This window comes from Juglans microcarpa x Juglans regia, chromosome 6D (assembly GCF_004785595.1).
Source record: "Juglans microcarpa x Juglans regia isolate MS1-56 chromosome 6D, Jm3101_v1.0, whole genome shotgun sequence".
NCBI classification, from domain to species: domain Eukaryota; kingdom Viridiplantae; phylum Streptophyta; class Magnoliopsida; order Fagales; family Juglandaceae; genus Juglans; species Juglans microcarpa x Juglans regia.
The window spans coordinates 1904175-1923170 of NC_054604.1; the positions used below are offsets into that span (position 1 = coordinate 1904175).

Genomic DNA, 18996 nt, shown 5'->3' on the forward strand with positions numbered 1-18996 from the left:
TAGATTACGGCTTGGCCTGGGCTTGGTGCTGGCCCGAGTGTTACAATAACACAGGACTCTATGTTTACTAATTCAAAAACTGCTTTATTCCATAGATTACTTGGCTTTAAATAGCCTTACAATGACGGTAGAGATGAAGTGATAAACATAAGAACCTAATAGATAGAGATCAGAACACCAATTGATAAGATGAATTCTATGGCTTGATACAGAACTGATCTCTCTAGACTCCTACTAGCAGCTTCACATAATCCTGATCTCCTGTTTAACATATTCTTTCGCTAATGCAGATTATATACTAATCAAAATATGGAGTTGCAACTGCTGTAAGAGGAAACTTTCTATGAATTGTTAGACCAATAGATTCAGACATGTCCAAATCCTGTCCACTTGCTTCATTAGGCAACGCCCAATCAAACTTTTGCACCAGATTTGCCAAAACGAGCTCGATGATAGTGAGGGCAAAAGGAATGCCTGGGCAACTCCTCCTTCCAGCACCGAATGGGATTAACTGAAAGTCATGTCCTTTCACATCTATTGAGGTTGTCAAGAACCTCTCTGGGTGAAACTCCTCTGGTTCATCCCATGATGTTGGGTCTCTTCCAATTGCCCATGCATTGACTATTACTTGTGTTCCTGCTGCAATGTCATAGCCCTGTAATTTGACACTTTGAGTCGATTCCCGAGGAACTAGCAGTGGAATAGGTGGATGCATCCGAAATGTCTCTTTGATTACTGCCTTTAAGTAATGCATTTTATCCAAATCATCCTCTGTTACTTCTCTTTCCTTGCCGGTACTAATCCCTCTCACCTCATTCTGCACCTTCTCCATGGCGTTTGGGTGCCTTAACAGCTCTGTCATTGCCCACTCTAAAACTGTATACACAGTGTCAGTTCCAGCGGCGAATACATCCTGTAATAAAAGATTGTAAATGTTGAAGAAAGCTGTCAATTATATGTATGTGACCCAAAAACAAAAAGCATTACATGCAAAACCCTCTTGAAGTGAGCATGCAGACCGTTTTGGTTAAGACCATGTAATATTAACATCCCACCTGTTAGGCTTTTACCATTCAAACATAAATAAAGCTCTTGCCCGACACCTTAATTTTGTGTCAATAGTAACACAATGCTAAAAGATTTAGAAGTGTTCGTCTCATTTTTCTTAGTAGTAGAAACTTCGAAAACCAAATGTATATGGTCTTTAGCTAGCTCCTATTCTGGTCAGAAAGGGAAAAAATATCTCGTCGGTTCAAACATATGACGTAATCATACTTCCTACCGTAAACTCGAGAAAGCAGAGAATGAGAACAAAATTACACCGATCGATAGACAATTCGATCCATGACTTGGCCGGTCTCGCGCGCACGCACACGTACGAGTTTGCTTACCAGGATTACAGCCTTGATGCTAACTCTTTCGACAGGAAAACCGATCACGTCTTCCTTCTGAATCCAAAGAAGAACATCAACAAAGTCTTTCTGATCTTCATTTTCTGGACTCACATGGCCATCACTCCTGGCTTTCTTCTGAAAATTTGTGTGCTCTTCAAGTACTTCTTCTAGAAAATTATCCAGCCGTGTAGCCACCTTCTCTGTTCTAGCATCCAAGCCATTTACACGGCCCACCCAAGCAAGCGATGGAATATAGTCCCCAACACTGATAATACCCAACAGCTCCACAAAATCCCCTAAAATCTCCTTAAATTTGCTCCCACCTTCTTCCCCTCCACTATATTTCCTTCCTAAACTCACCCTGCACACTACATCATTTGTAAGCTTTGCAAACACTTCGCTTAAATTCACAGTACCTGACGAATAGCACGACTGTTTGATCTTCTGAATCATCAGGGAGGTTTCCTCCTCTCTAACACCGCGAAAGGACTGAACCCTTTTGTTACTCAAAAGATGTAGCACGCATACGCTCTTCATCTGCCTCCAGTATTCGCCGTAGGGGGCCATTGACACATCTTTGTAATTGTATAGCAGTTTCTGGAACATGCTTGATTTGGGCCGGTTTGCAAAGATGAGGTCATGGGTTTTCATGATCTCTCGGGCAGCATCGGCAGATGAAACAACAAGGGTTGGGACGCTGCCAAAGTGAAGCAGCATGAGGGGGCCATGGCGTTGAGCTAAGGATCTGAGTGAACGGTGAGGATGCAAGCCGAGTTGGTGAAGGTTTCCAATGATTGGGAGCTTTGGTGGTGAAGGTGGTGAGTTATGTTTTGTGCTTGGAAGGGTGGAGGACCATTTGAACATGAGAAGTATGAAGATGACGGACAAGATAGCTAAAACAAAGGGATTCAGGAAGAAGGAAGTGGTCACATGTTGTGACAAAAATTGCAGGAAGTTTGACATTTTCTTCTCGATCTCTCGTGTGTCTAAGTATGTATCTATATATGGTCTGTTCGAAGTTAATTTGTAATGTCGCATAGAAGTTTATGTGGAGAAAAAACTTTTATTTCAAGGCAAGAGTTTTGATATTCTCAAATGATGTGGCGGTCTCTCCATGTAAGGAAATCATATCGCCTAAGCCATTCTGATGGCAATTTTGTAATTATCTTGATTTCTCATATAGATATATATATATACACATCTTATATATAATAAGCGCTAATGTCTACGAATTTTGTCATCTTTTTTTCCTTTTTTGCCCTTGATTTTGTGCAAGAAGCATGTTGATAAATAATTTTTTTTCTATTTTTGCCCTGCAATTGGTATTTCTCTGCCATTTCTGTCCCTGATAACTTTTTTTTTCATTTATGCCCTTGAATTTATATTTATTTGTCATTTCTATTGCCACGCATAGTCAATTTATGATTTTGTCCTTTTTGTCTTTTTTTTTTTATTCTTCTAGAATTCCTGTATTATTATTTGATCAAATTTGTAAATTTTTCTTCTAACAATTTCTACAGCCTTCTCGATTTCATTTTTTTCCATCTAAGCGTTTCCCACCGCCTCCACCATTTTTCTCTTATCAGATTCTCATTTTTTTTTTTTTACATTTCTTCCACCGCTTGCTTCTTTGTATAAGAATTATCTTCATTTTTTTTTTTTTTTACATTTATCAGAATTTGATTTTGTTTGTCTTTTCTACCGCTTAAACTGTTGACCACTTCATTTAAGAGTAGCTTTCCATCTTTATTTTCTATTGTTTCCCATATATCGTTTTAACAATCAAAATATGTTTCTTTCAAATTTGGGTTCCAAACTTGCCTCCCACCTATCCAGTTTCACAGGTCAGTTTTTTTTTTGTTGATTTCCTGACTATCTTCTTCCGTTATTTACATATATGCAATAGTTAAGAAATAAAAAAGTTACATGACTATTTGGGTTTAGAAAACTAAATTTAGTTGAGAAAGAGGAGTGAATCTCCATTTCTTATTGTGATGTTGTTTTATTCGTTTACCTTCCATTCTCTGTTCACATGTACAGTATCTGGGAAAAAAATACAAGTAAGAAATAAATTGAGAGAATGAAATAAAATTAATCACTTCAAAACATGTAGTAGATCTGTACATCTACAGATACGCATTAAACTCAAAAAAATTGAAACTAAGAAAAAAATATCAATATAGGCCAAAAAAAAAATCTCAACAACCGGCGAACTACACATGTTCAAATCACATCTAAACAAATATCAAACATAGTAAAGTATGGTAAAACAACATAAAAACATATATAAAAAATAAATCAGAAGATAAGAAAAGTAAAGATTTATAAGCTTCCAAAAACCAAAAACCTGCAACCAAAATAATCATCACAACAGCCCAGAGACATGAGTATCCTATAACCAAAGAGGATCATATATAAAAAATAAATCAAAAGATAAGAAACACAGAGGTAAAGATTTGTAAGCATTCGAAAAAATAAAACTCCAACCAAAATAATCATCACAACACTTGAACGCATAAAATAAAATGGGAAAAGGAAAAATAAATGAACATGTCATAAATATAATCTCAAATTTGTATGTGTTGACAAAAAAATTTAGTAACAAGCACAAAGATAAGGAGGAAACAGATCAGGAAGAGCAAATCAACATACAGAAGGCGAGAAAAAAAAATAGACTTGAAACAAGAGGCTTTAGATTCCTAAGATTTAAAAATTTCTTTATAAAAAATCAAAAAACAAGAAGGAAAAAAGAGGTGGTGCTTTTTATACATATAAGCACTCGAAAAAACAAATAACCAAAAAAATCATCACAACAACTCAACGCACAAAAATAGAAGGAAAAAAGAAACAATAAATGAAGATTTATCTCTATTGTCAAGAAATATTTAGAAACAAGCATAGAGAGATAATCAACACTATGAGATATGAACATGATATCTTGAAAAATTATACACCAACTCAAATCTGTAGGAAATGAAAAACATATGTTCATTTACTTACAAATGCACGATGGAAGAAAAAAAAACAAACAAGAAAAATATGAAAGAACAAAGAAAACAAAAGAGAAAAATAATTACAGAGAATGGAAAAAGTAAAAACAAAAAGGAACACCATGAGATATGAACATAATCTCTTGAAATATATAAATATCTGTCCAAATCTTTATAAGAAAAAAATAAATAAATAAATAAATAAACCCCAACTTCAAAAAAAAAATAAAGATTGACTCGGATCTATAGGAACAAAGAAATTAATAGCAAAAAAATTATGAGAAAAAGTTGAAGGTTGGTTCGGATCTGAAGATCTGTAGATGTACGGAGAAATAAAAATTAAAAAAAAAAAACAGCATTCGTATCTAAACAGGATGTCTTCAGATATATAAAGACCTGTTCAGATTTATAGAGATAAAAAAATTTAGACGAGGCAACTTCAAAAAAAAATGTACTCGGATCTATATGTAGAAAATAGAAAGAACAAAAAAAAAATTAAAGAAATAAGAACATGTAAAACAAATCCCCAATAAAGCAACCAAAACATTAAAAAAAAAAAAAAGAACAATCTTCTGTAATAGAGATATAAAGAGAGAGTGAGAGAGAGAAAGAGATGATAGAAATAACCTCTATAGCCGTGTGGAGAGACTTGTATTTCGGGGAGAGGAGGAGAGGATCTCCGGTTCTTGGGATGGCGAGCGACATTTAGAGATGTCGAGTGGAGAGAAGGTGTAAGAGATGGGACGAGGAAGAAGAGTGGGGAGAGAGAAGTTTTTGAGAGAGGGATGAGAAGCTGTCGAGATAGAGAGGTGAAATGAACTAATGAAAAGGAAATTCAGTAACGATGCATTTATACGGGTGCGTGTAGAATTAGGATTTTATTTTTGTGCAGGACGGTGCCGTTTTAGGTTTTAATTTATTTTTCTACAGTTAAATTGAATTAGGGTTTAACTTTAAATTGGTAATAAATTATATTAAAATTATTAATAAAAATAAATTTGTAGAAAAACCAGTTTCAATATTCTACAAATTTTATTTCCAATCTGAAAAAATTTATTGTAAATATATAGTCAATTTTGTTTACATAATATGACATTTGTTATTAAAATTTGAATAAAAAATTATTACCAAGTTATATTTTAATATGTTAGTATAGCCTTATTTAAGAAACAATAATATATTGTTAAAATCATTATGTTATTTTTTATAATATATTTTTTTGCAACAAAATTGCTGCCTCTGTGCTTATCTTGTTGTTCCTCAATCTCCTGGTTACTGCTCTTCTCTATTTCCATTAATCTTTTATTCGTTCTTATCTCTAGATATGTTTTATTATTATCCATACAAATAGATGTTATTGTCTGTATTGTATAATATTTTATGCACTTATTTGTTTAATGCATTTTGCAAGTATATGAAATTGTGATTATTAATCAAAATTAGTAAATATTTTCTCTATGTTTATTTAGATTTTTAATTCTAAATAGTGTGATATTATATTAGTTGATTTAATTTTAATATTAAGCATATATTATTGATTATATTATATTTCTTTATGCTTTAGATATAGATATTTATATTGTTGTTTGTTTTTTAGAATCTCGTTTTTGTGTTTTGTATATTTACATGTTTGACAAATTATTATCGATTTCTTTCTTTAGTTTCCCAAATTGTATCTTTATTTTATTAATCATTCTAGTCTAATGATTTGTTTGGATATATACTTTCCAGAAAATATTTTTTTTTTCCATCCTGGATCAATTTTTCCTTTAATAACAAATCTTATAATGATAACAGGTTTGATATTTTGAAGATTTAATATTGCTTTTTGGATATTAAATTCTATATTAATACGAAAGTTGATACTGATAATAGTATTAATATGGTTATTAATGACATTGTTAATAAGTAATTTTATTTTGCAATTATTAGATTCTTATTATTTTAAAGTTTTCCACCACTTACGCAAATCTTATCAGATGTTATTTTTAATTTTTTTCCCACCGCTTTCACCGCCTACAATTTAGTATAAAAGCAATTGTCATGTTATTTATTTTCTACTGTTTGCTATCTGATAAAATTGTTGTTTTGATTTTCCCGAATCTATTTCCTCGCTTATAGGTTCTAAATTGTTTGTGAAATCTGCTCCTTCGTTACTAAATTCCATAATAAATTAGGTATACTTCCGTTTCTTTTTGTGTTCAGTTAAATATGAAATTTTCTATGCATTCATCAAATAGTACATACACATACATGTTACAAAAAATTTAGAGAGCAAACCCAAATAAAATTGTACGTTAATAGAATTGTTAAACATTTATGGCCTTGATGATTTCAGACCCATAGAAATAGATGTTATTCTTTTTATTTTATAATATTTTATGCATTTATTGGTGTTAGACAATTTACAAATATATAAAATTGTCATTATTAAATAAAATTACTCAATATGTGCTGTATGTCTCTTTAGATTTTTAATTGTAAATAGTTTATTATTATATTAGTTTATTTGATTTGAATATTAGACATATCTTGCTGATTGGATCGTATTTCCTTATATTTTAAATATAGATGAATGTTTTAAAAAATAGAAATTTTTATCTCTGCTTTGTATATACATATGTACTCATGTATTTGATATGTTGTCAAATGTTTTTTAGATTACAGTCTGAAATTGACGCGAGATTTAGAACCTTCTACAACTTTATGTCGATTGGTAAGACGATATTGTTAAATGCAAAAATACATTTAAACATTATTAACACCATTTATTTTTATTTCTATCTAACTACTTTTATAAATAAACCTTGAAGAACGTGCAAAAGCTCCAATAAGAAAAAGTTGGTATGCTATCCAATCAAAGGAGAAAAAAGAAGAGGTCTGCCAAAAAAAAAGAAAGAGATATGCCGAGTTGAAAAAAATTTGAAATAATAAAATTCAAATGCAAATACAGTCTCAGTATACTCTCTCTTGTCATTCAAATGACAATAAAGTCATTTGTATAAGAGAGATGAATTCGTCTTCGAATGTTAATTCTTCTGAAACTTTAATGCTTGGTCAAAGAGATTTATGTTCTGACAACATAATTGCATCTACCCCAATATTGAGCAATCAGGTTTATTCATAACTATCTTTTATTAAAAAATATTTCCTTCATTTTGTTTTCATTTTTACCAATAAATACAAAAAAAAAATAAAAAATTCTTCTACAAGTTAATTATCTATATGAAGATAGATTCAGTTATGAGAACACGTCAAAATTCCATTCGAAACCTCAGGTAAACTACAAATTATCAACTTCTTGCATTTTTTTCTACATCTATTTGATATGTCATTCTCAATTATTTTATTATTTCCTTTTTTTTTTATATAGGAAAACAACAAGACAAATCTGCACCCTAATGTGCCTGAAAGAATAGAATAACTATTTTTAAACTTCTTTCCAAAAGTTTAAATCATTGTAATATATAAGTACAAAGTATTTCTGTGTAGTTATAAATGTGTTTGTGAAAATTTTTATGTTATAGTTATGAATATTTTCCAAGAAGATGTGTGATCTTTTTTATGATCAGATAAAAAATGTTAAAATATAAATGGAACTGCATATACATAGTTAAATTTAGAAATTTGTATATATTTAAACTCTCATTTTTGTTGTTCATTGTGAATTGACATGTAGCCAAGTAAAAATTATGGTTATCAATATTTTGTACATAACATATGTGATTTTTTTATGATAAGAAATAAAATCTTAAAATATAGATGAAACTCTATCATTGACATTTAAAATTGTATGAATTTAAATTATCATTTTGTTATTCATTGTGGATTGACAAGTAACCAATTTTTCATATTTTTTCAATTGGGCACACGTGCAATGCACTTGTTTGCCCTTACGAGTATATATATTATATATATATATATATATATATATCATCATAGGCGGCTGGTGAAAAATAAAAAAATGTATACTTCAGCAAGAAGAAAAGATAAAGCGGTGAGAAGGTGAAAAGAGGGAATCGTGCCTATAGGAGGATTTTTTCCTCACACTTTAATAAGATTTGAGAGATCATCTGTGGTCTGATTTTGAAGAAATTTTAGTATATTGTTCCCGATGTCTTAGCTTCATTTTGACTGGTGTCGATCATTGAGAATCATCTTTGTCTGTCTTCTACCAATACTCACCTGCTAGAATCTTTCTCGTCACTCTTTTAGTTTCCATCTATATGGTGATGATTTTGTGTTGAACCGAGAATATAGATATTCTTAATGTATTGGTAGCCTCTAGATATTATTTTAAAGAAGACAATTTGTAACCTCATTATCGTTGATAGTGGAAGTTTTAACTAGACTAGGTCCCGTGATTTTTCCCTTCGCATTGGAGAGTTTTCCACGTAAAAATTCTTAGAGTCTTTCTTGGGATTTTATGTTTACTAGATTATCAATTTGATTTTCACAATGAAATGGAAGAAAATATTCCGCTGTATTTTTTGGTGTTCACCCTAACAAAGTGGTATTAGAGCTTTGGTTGATTATTTTGTTAATTATCAGTGTGAAATAAATATGGAGCCTGGAGGATTCAACTAGTAGTATGATCTAGCTCACTTATAATTACGTAATACAACTTCTCACATGCTGACGTGGCAGTAGGGTTTTTTTTTCTCTCTGGAATAGTACGACTAGGGCTTCGTATGGCTGCCACCGATGGCCCCTAAGCCACTATGGCGACCGCCCCCCGCATGAGAACCGTTGCTGACATTGTTCTAGATTCCCCTCAGCCTCTTCCTGAGGTTGTTGTGCCTTTTATATATCATAAAACGGTGGATGGAGAAGTGTGCGTGGTTTTCTCTAAGGAGGAAATTGATCGATCGGCTTTACCATTTCAGTTTTCATTAGTGCTAACATTCCTACATCAAAGGCCCTCATTGGACTCGATTCGTTCGTTCATAAGAAGTAGATGGGGGTTGCTTAAACAACCAGTTGTCTCTTCGATGAGTAGGATGAGGAATGTATTCATTCATCTGACTTCAAAAGAAGACTTTGTGAAGGCGTTTGCGCATGAGAAGTGTGAGATTGATGGTGTTCATTACATAGTGTTTCACTCGACAACCAGATTTCATGAAGATCATGAACCTATTCGTGTGCACCGGTGTGGATATCGTTGCAAGGATTGCCTCCAAATTTTTATCATGAATCCTTTTTGCGTAGTATCACGACTCCTATCGATTGGTTCCTCAAGCGTGATAATTCAACAAGATGTGCTACACAAATGGATGGTGCAAGGGTTTCTATTGAAATGGAAGTCACAAATGAGTCGTTGAAGACATTATGGATCGGTACTCCTAGGAAACCTTAGAGTTTTTATCAGGAGATAGAGTTTGAAACATTACCTGCGTACTACATGAGATGTCATGTTCAAGGACACAATTCCAAGACATGTAAATGGGATGGAACAAGACGAGAAATGGATCAGAAAGTAAAAAAAGTCTCAAGGAAGAATGATCAAATATGGGTCCAAAAGGAGAAAGAAGATAACGAGCATGTTAATGAATTTCAGAAAGGGGAAACTAGTCAGATGGGAGATATGCAGTTGCAAGTTATTGAAAAAAAACCTAGATAAGGAAACATCACAAGAGGAAAGGGAAAAGAATATGGAGGATTTGGAAAAAAAAAAATCTAGCTTTAATTCCTGCAAAAGTTATACAAATACAAAATGAAAATTAGTCGTTGGGGCACGAGCTGCTGAAGAGGTCTAGGAAGGTGATGCCTTTTGACGTGGGGAATGTAGATTGTGAGATAGCAATTCAATTGGAGATAGTGACTGAGGTGTCAATGCCTTTTGTGGTTGGTGATGGCCGCGATGTTGAACAACCGATGGAGTTATTGGGGGAATTGTGTGTCCAATATAGAAGATCGGTCGACCATTGTTTTAGACGAGTACCACACAGATGCTATTGCTGGTCATGAGCAATACACTATCGTTGGATTACTAGCAAGGGAGGGGTGCTAAATAAGATTGGAAGGGGTTGATATCCAAAGGCATGATTGCTCTGAAGCGTAGGTTTGCTCGGACTCTGAGTCGGTTGGGGCTTTAGAACATTTAGCAAAAGAGAAAAATGTGTTGTCGGACTTTGATATGCACCAGAAGACGAATGTTAAAGAAAAAGGAATGAAGATAAGGGGTTCTTCCAGGGTTATAAGCAAACCCTGTAAACTTAATTTATGATGTTTTCATATCTTTTTTGGAATTCTAGGGGAATTGGAACTTCAAGCCAACGTCTGAGAAAGCTGGTTGCCAAGATGCCTCCTAAAGTTCTTGTCATTGCAAAGCCAATGGTGAATTATTCCCGGATAGTGTTATGGAGAGATAGATTGAGGTTTGATAATTGCTGTTCTAATGTTGATGTAGGAGGAAATATATGGATTTTTTGGTCACAAGATACCAATCTTATAATAGTATGGGTAATCAATTTGTGACCATTCGGGTTACAGATAATTCTAAAGATGTATTACTTATTTTTGTGTATGTCAAATCTCCCTACATTGAGCGTAGACAATTATGGAGTGACTTTTTTTTTTTTTAAAGAGACGAGGTCACATGTCCAAGAATAACTCCGGCCCACATTTATTCGAAAAACATAATCTCAGTTATGGTGGAGGAATACCATGGCAACATCTAGACTTCATTACAAATATTCAAACGCAATCCATCCCATGAGTCAAAAACCCAAAAACACAGAAAAATAACCAATACCCAAACTAAAGCAAAAGAATCTGTATAATGACTCACGAAAGACAGACCACCGTGAACCATTTTCTGCACCAACATGAAACCAACGCCAGACGTATGTAAATGCACAACGCCAACGCTAACATCAAACTTGAGCATTAACTCCAAACAATAAACTCTAGATAGAAATTCTGCCAATCGACCCAGTAGACCCCTTTCGACCTCTTTCTTTTTTACTACAAGGCTCATTTCTCTCTAATAAAAGGAATTCCAAAGCGAGCCATACACAACAATCCTCGCAAACGAGGTTGTAATATTCCCGCACCAATAAAATCTTTGATGACTCCATGTGAAGCTTCTTTTGCCAAAAAAAACTGCTACCATATCTACTTCTCGGTAAATATGCCTAAATCGTGCATTGAGCTCTGGAGCAAGCTCCTTGATCTCCTCCCAAAAATCCCACAAGAACCAAAGTCGACAAAATCCAGATGCAAGCCAATTCGTGATCACCATCGAATCTGATTCTACTATGACATCTCGCAGCCTTAACATTTTGCATAAGCGAAGACCATCAAGTAATGCACGACATTCTGCAACAGTATTTGATGCAACGCCGAAGGAGTGCGCAAAACCTGTTATTACTCTACCAGTCGAATCTCGGATGATCCTTCCACCCCCTGCATCTCCCAGATTATTGCACGCACCACCATCTACACTAAGCTTCATCCTCCCTGTCGGCGGCAAGTTCCATTTAATAGCCGTCGCTCTTTTCTTATGAATAGGAACAATCGGGATCTTTAAACTCTCCATCACCGACCTATCATTCTTTCTCATATACTGAAATTTTTCCAGATTGCAAGAAGCATCAGTAAGTAAAAACTTCACATTTCTAATAACATCTTCTATCTTAAAGACCTCACTTTTCATTCTAGCTGCACACCTAGACTTCCATAAAGCTCAAGAAATAAAAATGGGAAGAGTTCCATGGATCCACCCAACTTGAGAGTGTGTCGTTGCTCGTTGCCACCAAAAAGACATCAATACCCTCCCAATTTCGGATCAGTGGCAATCTCATTTGATAAAGGGTTGTAAAAAACTTCCATACCTTTTGAGCATTTGCCCCCTCACATAAAATATGATTCATTCTTTCCACTTGAGACATGGTACAACAGTGGCATTTAGAGGCCAACACGATGCCCAAGCGTTGAATAGAATCATCAGTCAGCACAGCTCCACGCTTCACCCTCCAAATGAAGAACGACATCTTCTTGGGTATTTCAGCTTGCCAAAGCCACTTTTTCCATTCACAAACTTGTCCATGTTGCCTAGAAATATTTCGGGCAGATTTAGTGGTGAAGTCTCCATCCAAAGAATGCTTCCATATTAGCACATCCCTCCTACCGAAGCCTTACATCAGATTCTGAAATTTCCTGCAATACCTCAGGCGTGACCAGGCTCTGAATTTGTTCAATTTTCGGCCCCCTTTCATCGATCACTTCATCAACTAACAAATTACAGCTACCTACCACCGAACAAATATTTCTTAAGGGACCATACCCCACCCAATTATCCATCCAAAAATTTAACTGCTCATTCCTCACAAGCCATTGAGAGTTCAGCATCACCTTTGGCATTGCGTTGTAATTCCCTTCCAAAGCTAGGATCCTTTATTCTCCTTACTAATGTTATAAATATGCTCCCTCCCAAGGTACATTTTTGGAAAAAATTTTGCCTACATAGAATCCCTCTTTAGTAATTTCCAACCAAATTTCATAAGCAAAGAATCTTGCAACTCCATAAGATCTTTAATACCAAGACCTCCCTCCTCCACTGGCTTACACACTCCACCATGAAATCCATTTGTGCTTTCTAATCTCCATCTAAGAGCCCCAAAGGAAATTAGAAAAGATTCTTTTAAGAGTTGCAAAAATGGCTTTCGGCACCTTCAAAACAGATAACATGTGGATTGGCATGTTGTTCAACACATGTTTAATAAGAATGATCTTCCCCCCGAAAGATAAAAGCTAACTTTTCCAACCAGCTAACTTTTTATGAATTTTTGCCAACAAAAAATCAAATAATCTAATCTTCATCCACCCCACATAAAGTGGAATTCCCAAATATAAACAAGGCCATGATCCCTCTTCAAAATCGGAAATTAGCTTGAGACTATTTCTCCTTTTGTAGAGATGGAAGAAGAGAAAAAATAGTAGACTTACTCGGGCTAATCAGCTGTCTAGACAAAGATTCATACCAGTACAATGTTGACATGAGATTCCGGATGGACACCTTTCCACCATTCGCAAAAATCAGAATATCATCCGCGTACAACAAATAAGAAATAAGGGTACCCCCACTCAGATGTTAAGGCTTAATACGACCCGCACTAAATTGTTGATGTAGCACACGAGAGAGAATCTCCTGCAACAAAATAAAAAGGTAAGGCGATAGAGGATCACCTTGTCGTAGCCCACATGACGCCTGAAAAAAACCTTTTGTGCAACCATACAACATCACCGAATAATACGGAGAAGCAATCACATTGTAAACTAGATTTCTCCAATTATTAGAGAAACCCAATCTACATAAAACTTCCATAAGGAACCTCCAATTCACACGGTCGTATGCCTTGGCCATATCAATCTTCATCATTACATTAGCCCCTCGCAACTTCCAATTTATTCCCTGAGACAATTCCTGAGCCAAAGACATATTATAAAAAATGCTTCGTCTTGGGATAAATGATGCTTGCTCTTTCAAAATAATTCTTTCAAGTATAGGCGCCAATCTCACAACCATAATCTTCGTCATAATTTTGTACACCACCGAGCAAAGGCTAATAGGCCGAAATTGTCCAAATCCCATAGGTTCCTCCACCTTAGGAATCAAGACCAAATTTTTCGCCCCATAAAAAGTAGAAAAAGGTTGTCTAGCAAAAAAATCCTTCGCTATCTCTACAAGATCATCTTTAATAATATCCCAAGCAAGAGAAAAGAAAGAAGCTGAATACCCATCAGGCCTTGGGCTGCTATCCATAGGAATTGACCAAGGAGCATGCTTTAATTCTTCAACAGATGGCGTCGCACACAATAATTCGTTCTCTGCCATTGTAACGGACAGAACAAGCAAGTCCAATTCAGGGGCATCTAATAGTATGGCAGATGAGGAAAATAATCTCTGAAAAAATCTCACACCCTCATCATGCACTTTTCTGCCGAATCTAATACACTTCCATCATCAAGAGACATTTTCTCAATTTTTCTATTCTTTCTCTTCACTTTTAGAGCAGCATAAAAAAACTTGTATTAGCATCCCCTTCCATAATCCATTTGATCCTAGATTTTTGACAAGCCAAGACTTCTTCCCTATTAACCCACTGTAAGTGCTCTTGTTTACAATGCATTAGCTCATTTTCGGACAAAGCAGAGAAATTATTTGTTACTTCCTCTTCCAACCAAATAATCCGATCTTCCAACCTCTTGATTTCAACCTCTACACACCCAAAGACATCTCTATTCAATTGCAGCAACACACCTTTTAATATTTTTAATTTTTTTATAATCCCCACCATAGCACAACCTTCTACATTCTCCATCCAAATCCGCCTCCCCGACGGAAGAAAATTAGTGTGAGAACCCCCCATTTGACGAAATCAAAAAGGCCGAGCACAATCCGCAACATCGAGGAGTGATCCGACGACATTCGCGAAAGGTAGCTCATGTTTGCACCCACAAATAAATTAAGAATTGCATATTAACAAAAACTCAATCCAAAGGGGCCCATATTCGCCTTCCTCCAAGTCTTCCGTTACACCAAGACAAACGATTACCTCTGAAAGGGAGATCCAGCAAAGCACAATCGTTTATCCACCCATTAAAATCATCCTTAGCCCCAGAAGCCTGTAACAATCCCCCAAATTTTTTGCTATCATTCCGGATAATATTAAAATCCCCCCCTCCCAATGAGCCAAGGTAGCCCATGAGGGTCTTGCAACCTAAGATAATCCCATAGATCTTGTCGTCTATCACGGAAACAACTAGCATACACAAAAGTTGTCAACACACGCCTACTACCATAAGAGAACCAACCTGAAATAGCTTGTGATGTAGACGAAATTAGCTCAAACTCAAGAGCTTCCGCCCAAAACAACCATCTTTTCCCACCCACGTCCGCATTATTAACAAAAGATGGCAAATGTAACCATCTCGCACATCTACTACATTTATTCGCATTAAGAAAATCGTTCAAAATAAAGAATTCTCCTAATATTCTAGATGAGAATAGACATAAAAAAATAAAATAAATTTTTTGGAACGTGTATGACGCTCCAGGACAATAATAGACTTCTCTTTCTTACCCCCTTTTACCTTTTTCAAAGGAACATGCATCTCTGGGTTAGAATCAAAAATTTTTGCAGCTAACTCATTCAACTCCCCTTCTTGTTCCCCATCAGAGATCACCCTGCACAGAGCATCCTCCTCAATAATCTCCTTGACTGCGAAAAACTCTTCTCTCCCCAATCCACCTAACTTAAACTCCAAAGCCTCATCAACCACCCTCAGCGAGCTCCTAAGAGCAGAAGTGTCTGAATTATGAACTGCCTCCTCTTCTGAAACGTCTTCAACCATATCACTCCATTTTCTTGAGTGTACTACAGGCATCTGGGTGTGCGATATACCCTCCATCACATCCTCTTTCTCATCCTGTTGCTGCCGTTGATTTCCAGATGTGCTCGAACTGCACAAATAAGATATACGCACTTCAAGACTAGCCTTTGATGACCCACCCATATCAGCCTCTTTAAAGACAGCCTCACAATTCTCATGAACCACTCCCAACTGTGGTATAAATAAGATTGTATCCGATCTCCCCGATTGATCATTTTTACAAGCTTGGAGAGTATCCAAAATTTCCTGATGCCGAGACCTCGACACCTCCCCAATCTCTACCTGTGCAATAGGCCTATGTTTCGTTCTCTCCTTATTATCAACCTCCTTCCACTTCATTACTTTGTTGCTTGATATCACGACCTCGTCTGCATCTAATTTATGTATGGCCCTACTTGCAACAAGAGCCACAATAGCTTGGCACTGCCTCATAAAAGACTTCCTAAAAATGACTAAAGCTCCCATGTGGAGGACCTAGCCAAAACGAATGCCTCAAAGGAGTAGAAATATTTACCTCCACACAGATCCGAGCTACCTCCAACCGAGAGACACAAGTCATAGCGTTATACCGCTTCAAATATTTACCAAAACCATCGCCAATACTACGCAACATAGATTCCTGAAAATAATTCGGGGGTAAGCCCGGTAAAGTCATCCACACCAGTACCCAAGGCGAATCCTCCTTTTCCACATAATCCGGAGTCCAGTGAAAAACTCGAAAAGGCACACCAAGAATTTCATAATTTCCTCTCGCCATCGTAGAGATAAAATCATCTTCCATAGCCATCCAGACCAACAAATTACGTAGATTTCTCAATTGACCAATAACTGGTATTGCTTTCAACCCCCACCGATTATTGATAAATCCCCGAATATGATCAAGCGAAGGTCTCCGATGTAAGAATTTCAAAACTATAGAGAAACGAAACGCCTCAAAAGATAGCTGCACTTCCGCTTTTGAAAAAACAAAGAACATGTCAGCATCTTGAAACTTTGGATCATGATGTGGGATATTCACGCTGGGCAACAGCTGAGGATTTGATCCCACCACATCGACAAAACGCCTCCTAAAGGCTTCCATTGGATTCCCAGTCGTATTAACCACCCGCTGCTTAGAAGAATGAGTCAAAACCACCCCTTCCCTCACAGAACCATACGGCAAAGGCACAAGGCCGGTCCCTAGTGCCATGCACAAAAGCCCAAGGAGGCCTCAAAGACGAGAGAAAAAATTCACCCTAGCCACATCACCTATACTTCCTTCCTTTAAATATCACGGAGATTAAGTTTATTATGGAGTGATTTGGTGGATGCTAATATCCATAATAGGCCTTGGGTGGTGGTTGATGATTTTAACATTATAAGACACGATAATGAGAGAAGGGGGGTAGGCTGAGGATTCTATTGGCCATGGATGAATTTAATGGTTGGGTTTATGCTTGCGGTTTGATGTAAATGCCTTTGAGTAGGCAATCTTTATATTGGTGTAATGGGCATACTGGTCTATTGAGAAGTTGGGCACAACTTGATCATAGATTTTTAAATGTAGCTGCGTTGGATAGTTTTCCTGATGCCCATATGAAATATCTGGCGCATTCGTCCTCATACCATACCCCAATGCATTTTTCATTGGAGAAGTAGTTGGTTCGCTATGGATTTTCTCCCTTCAAGTTTAAGCAAATGTGGGTCTCTCATGCACAGTTTTGTAACTATGTAGAAGAGGCTTAGAATGGGGAGGTCATAAGGGGTTCAAGCTTGTTTAGCTTGGTGACTAAGCTGAAACGGCTAAAGGTTGCCTTGAGACTATGGAATAAACAAATCTTTAGTCGGAGTGAGACTAATATCTCGGAGCTTGAGGCTCATATAAAGGGGTTGGAGGATACTTTACAACTTGGGTATTCTGAGGGGGTTGAGACGGATTTAGTGGTGTCTCAAGTTGAGCTCTCGGTTTGGATGGATAGGGAAGAACAAAGACTAGCCCAACAGGCGAAACAAGGGTGGATTAAAAAGGGTGAAGCTAATGTTGCTTTTTTCCGTGCCATGAGTCACCGAAACAACAGGGAGGTGAAGGAAATGAAGCTTGAGAATGGATCTCTTCTTTCATCTACTGATCAAATTCACGATGGGGCCATTAACTATTTTTCAAAATTCTTGGAAGCTAGAGGCGGGTTGAATCGAGGTTGGAGGGATTGGTTTAAGAGGTTATTTGTCAAGAAGATAATGTAATGTTATGCTGAGCCCCGTCTTCACAAGAAATCTTTGATGCTCTTCGCTCCATTCCGGAAGATAGTAGTCTGAGGCCTAACGGGTTTGGCTCAGGTTTCTACTGTGCTTGTTGGCATATCGTGGGAAACGATGTTGTTGATGTCGTGGGTGAATTTTTTAGAGGTATGTCTCTTCCATGGTTTTTCAATGCAACCTTCTTGGTTTTAATTCCTAAGGTGGAAAATCCAACGAGCTTTGAGAAATTCAGGCCAATAAGTTTGTGTACAGTGTTTTATAAGATTTGTTCAAAGATTTTGGCTAAGCGACTCTCTCCTTTGTTAACCAATATTATTTCTCCTGAGCAAGGAGCCATTCTACCAGGTCGAAGTATTTTTGAAAACATTAGTTTGACCCAAGAGATGATTCCTGCTATCAACAAACTGTCTCATGGCAGAAATGTGGCAATGAAAATTGACATCGCCAAGGCTTATGATAGTGTGTGTGGATTGGGAATTTCTTATGCAGGTTCTTAAAGCATTTCGCTTCTCGAAATTTTTTTGCAACCTGATTAGACATTGCATCACTAATCCTTGGTTTTCAGTAATCATGAACGAAGTTCTGAAAGGATTCTTTAAAAGTGGTAGGGGATTATGGCGAAGGGATTCACTTTCACCGTATTTGTTTATTTTAGTAAAGGAAATTCTCTCTAGAATGATCAAAAAACAGGTTGCGTTGGGCAAGATAATTTCGTTCTATCATCCGAGGGGCACTCCCATTATTTCTCATTTGCTTTATGCTAATGATATTGTATTATTTTCTAATGGGGGAAAGGCTTCATTGAGGGCTATTAACAATATTCTTCGTGTATATGAAGGGTGGTTGGGTCAAACAGTGAGCAAAAGGAAGTCCTCTATATTTTTCTCCAAGAATATGTCATTAGCTAGACGTAGAGAATTGCTCCGATTTACTGAGTTTACGGAAGGGTGTTTTCCTTTTAAATACTTGGGAGTTCC

The 18996-nt window shown here is 36.2% G+C and overlaps 1 protein-coding gene across 1 annotated transcript; it reads right to left on the reverse strand.

Annotated features, from left to right (window-relative positions):
• Positions 1-63: 63 nt before the first annotated feature.
• LOC121236043 (cytochrome P450 736A117-like) lies at positions 64-2453 on the reverse strand. The gene is made up of 2 exons (XM_041132536.1): positions 1392-2453; positions 64-913 (listed from the first exon to the last, which is right to left on the reverse strand). The coding sequence occupies exons 1-2, from the start codon at positions 2430-2432 to the stop codon at positions 299-301; spliced, it is 1656 nt and encodes a 551-aa protein (XP_040988470.1). The 5' UTR covers positions 2433-2453; the 3' UTR covers positions 64-298.
• Positions 2454-18996: the final 16543 nt, after the last annotated feature.